Raw genomic sequence first — 11,504 nt, 5'->3', positions numbered from 1 at the left:
GTGACCTCTGACGAGCCTAACAGTATCATTAGATTGAAAAGGTGTGAGGGTAACCGACGTATCACCACTGGCCAACACGGTGTTATCTCAGGTTCGCTACTCTCAGGTTTACTTGACTGTTGTCTCGGGTTTACCTTCTTCCCGATCCGGCCACCGGTGGCAGATTGGGTTCAAGCTGCTTCAAAAGCCCGCTGTTTGCGCTTGACAGGTATGACCTGTGTCCGTGGCAGTGATTACGCTAAAGTTAACGTGACGTCAGAGGACAGAGGACGGCGACCGTGTACATTTGTCGTCACTTCACATAATGTCTGTGCGACCCACCAGATGTATATGGTGCGATTTTTATACTGATTGTGAGTAAGATTCTGATCTAGAGTACAGTCAGACATGTTATATATTAGTGATCAGACATTAGATGATAGGGGTCAGGGTTCGCATAACAGCGTTGCTTCACGAGAGCTCCGTACCCAGAAACGCAGCCATTTAAAAAGCTCGCATTAAATCTTATAACGAAGTACGTAACGGAGTAAAGTCTGACCAGTTGACGTGATACGTGAAAAATTTAGATCAGGAAAGGAAATTTCGACTTACTTCTGACAGGAACACAGACAGTTGCGCGAACGTTCAATAATGATGTCATATCTCCATAACCTAACCCAGAAGTGGGATAAAAGTGTCGCAACGTGTCATTCTGATCGCTTAACAGCTTCCAAAGTGTAGCTGGCTTGCCTGGAATGTTTCAAAGGTTCTTGCAAACGGCAAAGGTGGTACCAATGCCCTTAGAGGCGGCCACGGGTTAAAATGACTGCAGTTTTCCGTCGAGAAGGTTATTATAAGTCGACGTCAGGGCCCCTGCTTATCCATCTGTCCTTGAGTGCTACAGCAAACATTCAGGATTAGTGGTCGTAAATCACCCTGTTTGGTCGGGCTTCCCAAATGTCGAGTTAATCCCTCTCGTAACAGCGGAGACGGCGGACGCAGCTCTCTGCGCCGACAGGCCGGACCGGACAGGCATCAGCTCAGGCTGGCCGGTGTCAGGAGCACGAGCTAGTTTCTTCTGACACATACTCGTTGTGCGGACGATTGCATCGCTCTGGTGTATTGGTGGTTAAATGCTGCTTTTCCTTTTGCTTCCTTGTTTGTGAAATATATTTTCGGGTTATTTACAGCCGGCGCACGCGGTGGCCGTTGTTAAAAAAATAATTAGCATCCCACCTTCAAATTTGATAGCCGATATTTGTCATTGACTAGTTGCAACTGCACTTAAATTCTTCTTTTTTAAGTGAACAGACCAGTCAGCGTACAGTTCGAGTCATATATTCTTTTTCAAACATGTGTGACGTCTGTCCATGAATAAATACACCGCACGCTCGCTACTATAAAAAAACAACACCAAGGGTGTGGGCGGGCTCTGGGGCATACAACAATGCTGCAACAAGAAGACAATGCCAGAACGACACACGCTCGACCAGAGCGTGGCCTTCTTCAGAGACCAAACGCAAACACACATACAATACACGAACAGGACAGGTGCGCTCAAATTCCCGCTAACCAGCATGATACGAGGGGCCCAGGTTAGCAAACGACAGGGGCTTCCAATGATACAGCTCTGAGAAGCCGGTCGGCGTGTTTTCATGGGAATGGAGCTTGTCCTGTGAGTTACTGAATAAGGTACCTCTGCACAGCCCGAGGGAATTCTCATGTCAGACTAACCCATCAAATATCACGCAACAGTAACACTCAACAACCTTCCAACAAGGTGATAAGCTCCTGAAGCCGCCGCACTGCAGCATGGTGAACATGACGAATAGCGAGGCATCCAAGGCAAAATGTGCACTGGAGGTCTCTAACAACGGGACACCACTTTTGTATCCCCATCACACAACCAAGAGGCGCCATCCAGATCCACTAGCTGAACATCCATCTGCAGACATCTTGAGCATCAGCGTCCGAGGAGCGTCCTCCTCGGGGAGGCGTTGTACTCGCTCCCCGTCACGCCGCACACCCGTCTCTGTTCTCCGGCGACGCCTCCGGTGCTGTGTCCAAGCCGCCCGCCCCCGACTCCGACGCCAGGCCACGGCCCGCCGCTTCGGGGCCACTGACCGTCACGTCAGGGTCACTGACCGTCGCGTCAGGGTCGCTGACCGTCGCGTCAGGGTCACTGACCCCCACCTCAGGGTCAGGGGTCGCCGTCGCGCGGTCGGTGATCACCGACGCGAGCCCGCTGCCGGGGCGGCCGCACGCAAGCGCCGCGGGGCACTTGTCCGTATCGAGCTCCGAGTAGGGCGGTGGCTCTAAGCTGAGGTAGGGCGGCGGCTGCTGCACCACCACGTCGTACGGCGGCGGGTCCGAGTCGGCCGCCGGGCGCGCCGCAGTCCCACTGCCGGAGGGGAGAACACCGTGAGTGGGGCGCACAGCTCGCGAGAGGGGCGCGGTCACGTCACGAAGAGCTGACATGACGGAGTCGGTGGGTAGCGCACCTTGGTCGTGCCGTGAAGGGTGACAGTAATTTGCCAATGCCGGGACGACAATGATCGTGATGCGCTGGAGGAGGCTGCTTACAATCAAATCACCAAGTCAGTCGGTTAAAGGCTGTCAATGCAACTGATGTAGGCATGTCTTAAGACAGCCGCTTCGCATCCACCAGCTGCAGTAGGAAACAGGTTGGAGGCAGAGCATGGTAACGGTGTAAGTTTTGTATACAACTGGAGGACTTGGCTGAAGGCCCCGAACTGTTTTCGAAGTGGTCACGGCGCATCTTTAAATGCAAAATAGCGACGAAGTAGTTAGTCGTTTATCTACCGAGTTTTTAAGCTTCATTTCTTTTCTGGAGTAGAATTTCCAGGACACCCAGATGAACTGCTCAGCCTTAAGAGCTGAGACTGGCCAACCGATTTGGCGGAAGCTGCACCAGACAAGACTGGAACCCGCCGGGCTAGGGCCGAGCAGGCTGCTCTCGGCAGGAGCGGCGCCGGCCATGGGTTGAGTTAGGAGACGGTCTCACGTGCAGAAGGCAGTAGGCCAGGGACGTCGTGCACACCATTTACATGGAGAGGCCCTCCTGTTAAGTCACGCTGATAAGGAGATGTCGGAAGAAGGAAGCGCGCTGGCGGTCATGCAGAACACTCCCGTACGTCTACTTCCGCTTCGCCTTACGTGCGATATTTGATCTTAACACCGCCTCGACGGAAAAGAATGCCCATCGTTGCAAGCCGGTTCTGTTTCTGTCGTGCGTCGGCCCTACGTTCGATATTCTTCTATCTGGGATGTCTCGGTGGGACCACTAGTCAGAATATTCGTTTGATAAGCGCCTACTAGCATTCTTGTCAATTGCGGCACGGCAGGGGGGGGGGGGGGGGGGGGAGAAGTGGCCAGTTGAGCACACGGTCTTGTGAGAGGTCCAGCAACCTATTCCAGCATGGCTGTGACTGCCAGTGCCCCGGGTCAGCCACCAGGCGGCAGCAGCAGCGCACTGCTGTCCCGGACGTCTAGCGGGGAAACCCCGGCGACTCAGCGCTAATCCTATATAATCTAAACCACCCGCCCTTACACAGATGACCTTGTCAGTCACCGGTATGCAAGTCTTGTTCCCTCTTAGGCTGTCTGCCAACGCAGAGGCGCCTTCATCTCCGCTAGACCAGCGATGGCAAGACCGCTTTTTGTGCTGGGACTGCACGGCGTTGTCACTATTCGTTCATAGAGCGCACGCTCCATTTGGAAACGCCTGCACCCATGAGTCACGGACGTAAAGCTGCAATGTGATAGGCATCCATGGTCATCTTGGGGAGTGTCGGATCCATAATCGGCCGCGACACTCGGCGAACCCGTGACGGGGCGGCCGTTTCCAGGCCGGAACTTCTGACGTAGTCGTGGGGCTACCCAGCGTCCCGTTGCGCGACACCGCGGACCAGAGGACTCATCCTGCGGCAGCCGCGTGCCGCCGGCATGTGCCGATCCGTGATGTCATCGTGACGGCGCCGGTGGCACGTGGCGGGGAATCCTTCCGGCCGCGCGGTCTCCGGTCGGCCGGGATGGTGTCACGGGTTGGTGACGTCACGGAGCGGTGACGTGGTGGGCGATGCGCAGGAGGAGCGCCGGCCGATCTCAGAGGATTGCGGCCGCCTGCGCGGCGTCTGGTCCGCGCGGAGCCGCCAGACGGCGTCACGCGCTCGGGCGCGCGGGCGTGCTGAGCTTCGATCGTGGTGCTGAATGCTCACCGGCCGGGATAAGTATGTCACCCAGTAAGGGCCCGTGACGCCCGTGTCAGGGATTAGCACTTGAAATCACTAATCAAACTGAGACCTATTCGGTTCAGTCGGCTCTAGTGCCATATAATACTGGGGTATATAATTATTTCATGTAGTTCTGGAGCAGTGACCGTCCTCGGTTGTTGGTGGAAAAAGGCATTAAATCCTCTCCATCTTCGTCCAAGAATATCTCCGGGGGCAGTCTGCCGATCACCGAGGATTACTAATGACGTCACGGGCCGAGTCCGTGTCATGATTTTTGGAAAATTATCCAGGTTTGGTGCCTCGCTGAGACTGAACGCGCCAAAGCATGTACGTCACCGGCCATTTCAGTGACGCCATTTTTCCTCCACCTGAAATGATGCAACCTATTTTGGCACAGGGCTTCTCGGAAATTTGATGAAACTGTAATTTCAGATTTCTGACTTACTTTTGTGAAAGTTGTGAGAAATACCACGGAGGACATTAAGTGTTCCCCAGTGGAAAGCGGACCGACATATAGAAAGTCAAAGATAAAATGTCAAGGACAGGAAGCCAAATACCCCCTGTGTACCAGTTTGAACCGGCGGGCTTTAAAGCGACTTTAAAGCCTCCAACTCCCAGTCGATAGATATATGTGTCCGCAAAAGGAAGACAGGTCCCCACACCTATGGCGACAGCTGTCGTCAGCGTATTGAAGTAGCTTTTAATTGATAAAGATGATTTTAAATCGTGATCAAAGTGCACACCTATTTATAATACACCTTACACTATACAAGTAGCCGCATGCAGTATGAACAAGTCAGTGACGCCACTTAAAGAGCCACTGGGAAGTGCTCTGGAAAAAGTCTGGAAGCCATCAGTCCTCATTCCGATGCCTCCTATTAGAGTGCATGCGCGCGCTCACGCTCCTACGTCCGGCTCCACAAAAACAGGTCGGCCCGATCGGCGCAGGCTCGAGTCCGGATATGACCCGCTCCTCGGAGGGCGCGCTGCCCCACCAACTGGGTCAGGATCTTGCGCAGCACACAGTGACTAACGGCCACGAAGGGCGCCGTCACTTCCGTCCGGCGCGGCTGCATCGGCCCTGACGTCCGAGTAGTGTTCGGCGCGCCCTAGCGCGGACACCGGTAACCGCGGTCGTCTCCGCCGTCGCCGCACCCGGTAACGCTTCGTCACGCGACGCCGCCCGGTGGCGAGAACGTGACTCGCAAGACGCCGGTGGAGGGGAGGAGGGGAGGGGAGGAGCGTGGCCCGATGTCGCCCAGGCGGGATGCAGCGGTGCTGTTGGAGGATATCCCCGCTTGGAGGATATCCCGCTCTTGGTGGCGCCGGTCGCTGCTTTGAGAAACCGTGGAAATCAAAACTTATCACGAGCAACAAGCGGCAAACAATGCCGCTAAACGAACCATTGCGGCGCTCAGCGCTCTCTGCGACGGCCTTTGATCTTCCCTCCTGAGTTAACCGACCCACCACAGCTGGGTAACCTTAGCTGCCGCCGGCTGACCCTGCCTGATCCCCGTCTGACCCCGCGTGACCTCTAGCGCCGCGCGCCGCGACCGGCACGGCGGCCGGCCTAGCGTGCAGCCAGGCACCCGAGCGTGACCTGAGGTCACCCGAACCGGGACGGCCGCCCATCTGCGGCGGCGCTGAACCGTGTGGGACGACCTCGCGGGAAGCGGCAGGGCACTGGACCGTGCCGCGACCGTGCCGGCCGGCCGCGCCGCCCGCCTTCCGAAGCAGCCGGAGCGGTGGTGCAGGTGGTGATTGGCAAAACGCCGGTGCAGCAGGCGTCTGGAGGCTGCTGGAGGCCTCGTCTGGAGTTTGCTGGGTGACATGGTCTGCTTTGAAGCAGACAGAGCGCGCGGCGGACGTGGTTGACCTTTGCGACAGCCTCCTCGCTCGCACCGATGTAAGCCCGGCGGACAGGCCCGTCAGCTGCATCGATGGTTCGGCTTGTACGCCGGACATCGGTGGATCGGTCTGTCCGACGGCAAAAGGTGCTTGCAAAACCCGCAGGTTTTACGCTCAGGCAGCTTATGCCGGAACGCGCGCACCCAGAAATGAATGGATGGATGAGCCGAGCCACACCGAGTGTGAGAACGCGACGGCTGTGTTTGCTGAGCGATAGACTGCACCGATGAGCCACAGCCGGGTCTCCCGAATGGCTCCAAAACCGACAGCATCGTGCCGGCTTTGAGGTCGTGACCCCAGCGACCTCAGTGTCGAGAGATAACGGGGTCCGGCGCGGCCCGTTGACTAGCGCGCTGTGTGTGACCGCAGACCGGTACCTAACACGGCACTTCGGGTGTTCGCCAAGACAGCCGAGCGCGTGCGAGTTCAACTCTTACGCCTGCCAGGGCCTACCGCGTCTACGAATGTTCAGAGCCGCAGCACTGTCCTGCCGGACACATCTCACCCGACGGAAGTATGATCACGTGATGAGTCAATACATGATTCACAGCTTGCTCCCAGACCGCCATGACATTGTACACATGTAGACAGGACGACGGGCTCAGCCTTGTCACTTAGTCAACGGAGTTCTGTGCCTATCTTGCAATTCCACAGACATCGTCGCGCAAAGGGAGAAAGATAACAGTTTGCCTGTCAGCATCGTCTGCACAATGCACCTTCGCACACCCCCTTCCCCCAAGAAAACTTATGCAGTCTGCCTGCTGTCCCGCAACAAAGACGTCGAACAGCAGAGCGCGCGGACCGAGACAAAGAGCTCAGCGCAGCGCGAGCGGGCTGAGGACCTGCGCTCAGATATTGCCTTGTCGGCGCATGGAAGGAGACAAAGGCGGCGCAGCGGCGCACACCGGGAGTGAACGATTGATCGACGGAGCCTGACGGCCAGCGGCTAGTGGAACAGCGCGTTTGGCGGCCACATCACGAACCACCCCGAGGTCGCGCGGTCAGCACAGGGGACCAGCCGTGGGGAGGCACTAAACCAGGGTTCTGACGACCAGGTGACGATGCCCGCCCCAAGCAGATCGCAGGAGTTTGTGTGGGTTCAGCATAAGCTGAGGAAGGACCGAGCTAACAAGTTAAGTCTTGCCCTGAACTCTCCGCTAAAACAACACCATCCTTACCTTATCATTATACGAGAGAGCTCGCCCCCCCCCCCCCCCCCGGTGCAAATGGTGTGATGCAAGGGCATAGGGGAGCATCCAATAGCATGGGGAAACCCTCCTCAAAGCTCCATGCACCACCTCAAGATGAGCATTGTGCCCTAAGAAATGCAAAGGGATCGTGCCTCTCACCTGTGCTTACACCTAGGGGGACAGGGGCGGGCAGCACTGCCGACGAGCTCATCCACTGACCTTTGACTCGTTTCCTGTGGCTCGCTGCGGCGTCGCAGCACCCGCAGCGCTATGATGACGACACACATGATCAGAAAGACCACGCACAGCCCGGCCGAGACGCTGTAGCTGCGTGACCAGTCGACCGCCACCGGCGGCGACGTCGTCGTCGGCGCCGCTGTCGACGTCTCGAGCGCCGACGGGCAGCCGAGCCGGTCCTCGTGCTCGCACACACAGTGCAGGAAGCCGACGCGGTCTCGCGGGTGAAGCGACAGACATCGCGAGACGACCTCCGGCTGGAGCATCAGCTCCACCTGCATATTGCACTGTCCGACGCGCTGTCCGGCGCTCCGCCCGCCGTCCGTCCCGCTGTCCGCTGTCCGGCGCGCTGTCCGGCGCTCCGTCCGCCGTCCGACCCGTTGTCCGCTGTCCGGCGCGCTGTCCGGCGCTCCGTCCGCCGTCCGACCCGCTGTCCGCTGTCCGGCGCTCCGTCCGCCGTCCGCTGTCTGGCGCGCTAGCGGCGACCTCAACTCGTGCCTGCCTGCGCGTCACTGCCGCCGGGCGCCGCGGCGGGGCGCTTATAGCTGACGGTCCGCCCGCGGCCGGCGCCGGTACCGTCAGCTGGCGGCCTCTGCCCGCGCCGCCGCCAGCGGCTCGCACTGAGCGCTTGGGCACACCGCGAGTCGGAGACGTGTCTTCGTGTCGGTCGGGTGCGGTGAACCATTGCAGGGTTCGGCTTCTCGGGACGGTTTTGTGGCGCGCCGCTGGGCCGTCCCGACCACATGCTTTGGGTGTCTCGGGGTACGCCGCACTGAAAGTCCTTTCCTGTGATGCGGGTGCTTAGTGGGCTCTGAGTTGAACCCGGTGTTTGAAGCGTTTGGTTTGTTCACGTTGTGGATTGTACGCGACCTAAATTTCGTCACGCGGAAAAGGTGGTACCCACCCGGCCCACTGGTACGAGAAATGGCCGATCCCTTTTGATCACCGTCTTACGTGATATAAGCTCCATCTTGAATTTGAACGAGTGCAGTAGAGTAGCCTACCTGATCCTTTTTAATGTTACTCGTTGGCAATCGTTCCAAAATGGATGCATCATTGTGAACATGCAATACTATTTTCATGACCATTTGGAATGTTCTTGGACATTCGCTGTCACGCCGTGCATGTCCCAGGTCATTATTCAGTCTGCACGGAAAAGCTCGCTCACTCCCTTGAAAGGTCCATTTGGTGGAGATAAAGGACATGGTAGGCTTTGTCAAGTCATGTGCCAGCCTCAGGGCGGTTCGGGACGAAATGGGCGGGTCCATCTTCAGACACGTTTTGTCGAATCATGAGAACGCTTCAGAGGGATGATGCACATCGCCATAATTTTCCCTAGCCACTAGCCGAACCAGACTCAGTGAGGGAAAACGCCGCATATCGCGCCAACATTTCGGTCTATCTACTCCAGAGTGGCAGAACTGGCTCAACACCGCCAGTACTCACCCGCACTTCTCATGCCATCTGAACGGCCAGCGCAGAAGCGTGTTCCGCGATGATGCGTCAGAGTGTACTGGCGTAAGGTTCTGCGCAGCGCGGCGCCAATCGTGGCGCACCTCAGCGAGTGTCGAGGCAATGTGGAGAACGGGTTGGCGACGCTCTTGGCGCACGTCAAAATCGTCAGTTTTGACATGAGCCCCAACGAAAGTTTGTTCGGTGCCGGCGCATGCTGGACAAGATACGCGATTTGCATTTGCTTTCAACCAAATGTCACCAAGTACGTGGATGTTTCGGATCCAACCACATCAGCATGGGCAAACGGGCAGCTTTAGTCGCGTAGCGATGATACAGAAGCCCCTCATCGCCCTTGAAAACCTGAGCAAAGCTCTCCCATAATCAACCATAAGAAGTCCTGAAATGACCCTTATCTTTTCACACATCACATATTGCTTGGTAGTTCGTGCGTCGCCCACCCGCCATTTACCCGCTGGTCGGCAAGGCGATGCATTTTGCGATGCCTCACATTGTGAGATGTGACATGGAAGATGTCTCACATCATGATATGTGACATAGAAGACATCTTACATCATTATATGTGACCTAAAATATATATCACATCATGAGATGTGGCCTAGAATATATCTCACATTATGAGATGTGACATTGAAGATATCTTACATCATGAGATGTGACATAGAAAGCCTCGTACATCGTGATATTTGACACAGAAGACATCTTACACCATGTCATGTGACATACAAGACATTTTACATCATGCGATGCGACATAGAAGACATCTTACACCATGATGTGTGACATAGAAAACATCTTGCGTAATGAAATGTGACATAGAGAACACCTTGCATGATGCGATGTGACAAAGAGGACATCTTACATAATGCCATGTGGCATAGATGATATGTGACATAAAACAAATCATACACCATGATATGGGATACCGCATAATTTTATATCGTGAGATGTGACGTAGGCTACAGCTTACATCATGGTTGAAAGGGGCAGTGCCACCCACACCTGTCACGCACAATCCAAATGAGGAAAAGCGCCTGAAAAATGTTCATACGCAACATTTTTGTAAGGCGGGAGCACCTGATTACAACGTTGTGGAGTTGCAGGATGATGAAAACTTTCGGTAAAAATGCTTAAATGCTAGTCCCAGTAATGGCAGAGCCCTTGCCAAAAGGATATTGTCGGGACAGTTATGCCGATTGTTCTAACAAGAAGTCCCATCATATTTTGTAAAAGATAATGCACGGGGAAGTCGGCTTTTCTCACACCCAATGCTTTTGAACCTGCTCAACGCGTGATACATTACGATTTCATCGCTAACTTTAAACATATGTGCAAACGGCATCCCCCAATTGTATGAAAAACCTTCCGATCCAACGCTACGGCCACGCAAGGCATGCGTACTTCAGATGCTTCAGATTTTTCATCCGGCCGAATTAAACAGCTGAGCGAGCTGTACCTTGGCGACGGTCACAGTTCAGTATGTCTTTTTATGTGTTTCAGTCAAGGTGCTTCGATTTAAGCTTTTGATTTTGCACCTTTCTGATTTACGTTGCGTTGTACTGCATGTCCTGTTTAATGAACATAATGATGATCATGATGATCATGATGCCAGGCGAGGTGGAGGCAGACTTAATCATGCAGCCCAGGTCATACAGTTCGCAGCAGTCACATTCCACGCGGCGAAAGGCGGAATACGCCGTGAGACAAAATTGATCACCCTCGAATTGCACTGCAGACTTGCATCTGCAACTGACATCTCCGCCGATTGGTGCAAGCGCCATGCACGCCGCGAACCGGTCCCAGTCCGGTAAAAACCAGACCCAGGTAGCTGTGAGCTGGACTCGCGACTGGGGCCGCACGAGGTGCGGCAGCAGGCAGCGCGCGTGCTACCGCGTGCCAGGCGCCGGACGCCGCACCTGGCACCTCGGGTACGTACTGTACAACAGGGATGGCATTGTCCACAGAGTTAACAAAAAGTATCCCTGGCCTCGGATAAACTGTAACGTGTGATTTGCCACAGCTTCTGTGGTAAGAAATGTGTTCTGTGGCTTCTTTAAAAAACAAAATGTAATTAGTTCACGTTAACGTCAAGTTTCAAAGGTACTGAGGTAATCGTATGCCATCATATAGTATGCGATTATATAATTTTCAAACAAATAGAGCATGCGAGAATCCGTGTAAAGGTAGCATTCAATAGCAGCGATCGCACAAACGTCAGCTGATACCAAATCGTGTACAGTTCACACTAATGTCCTAATATCACTCAGACCAATCACGAGATCAGAAGCGTCATTAAACCTAGGGAGGTCAAGAGTCACATACAGCGCCAAAAAAACCGTAATAAAGTTTTTAAATGCGGCCAGGGGGCAACGCACTCCTTGAGATGACTATGGGAGACCTAAAATGACAGCCAGAGTGCCTTTCAGACATGTGTCATGCCACAGCGCCCTCTTCTAGACTGCAA

General features: G+C 55.0%; 1 protein-coding gene across 1 annotated transcript; it reads right to left on the bottom strand.

Annotated features, from left to right (window-relative positions):
- Positions 1-445: 445 nt before the first annotated feature.
- Positions 446-8,065, bottom strand: LOC119096421 (uncharacterized). Its single transcript, XM_037219324.1, has 2 exons — positions 7,550-8,065; positions 446-2,380 (listed from the first exon to the last, which is right to left on the bottom strand). Exons 1-2 carry the CDS (start codon positions 7,846-7,848, stop codon positions 1,993-1,995), a joined length of 687 nt encoding a protein of 228 aa, XP_037075219.1. The 5' UTR covers positions 7,849-8,065; the 3' UTR covers positions 446-1,992.
- Between the last annotated feature and the right edge of the window lie 3,439 nt (positions 8,066-11,504).

The sequence above is a fragment of the Pollicipes pollicipes genome, unplaced genomic scaffold (assembly GCF_011947565.3).
Source record: "Pollicipes pollicipes isolate AB1234 unplaced genomic scaffold, Ppol_2.1 Scaffold_4295;HRSCAF=5057_pilon_pilon_pilon, whole genome shotgun sequence".
Taxonomy (NCBI): domain Eukaryota; kingdom Metazoa; phylum Arthropoda; class Thecostraca; order Pollicipedomorpha; family Pollicipedidae; genus Pollicipes; species Pollicipes pollicipes.
Note: the sequence above shows the minus strand (reverse complement) of the source record. Positions and strands in the feature narration are given on the sequence as shown.

Bases quoted from the DNA above. Each gene is read 5' to 3' on its own strand.
- LOC119096421 (XM_037219324.1), bottom strand. From the start codon at position 7,848: ATGCAGGTGGAGCTGATGCTCCAGCCGGAGGTCGTCTCGCGATGTCTG. The intron at 2,381-7,549 runs GTCAGTGGATGA...CCCCTCCGGCAG, and splicing joins CCACAGGAAACGAGTCAAAG to TGGGACTGCGGCGCGCCCGG.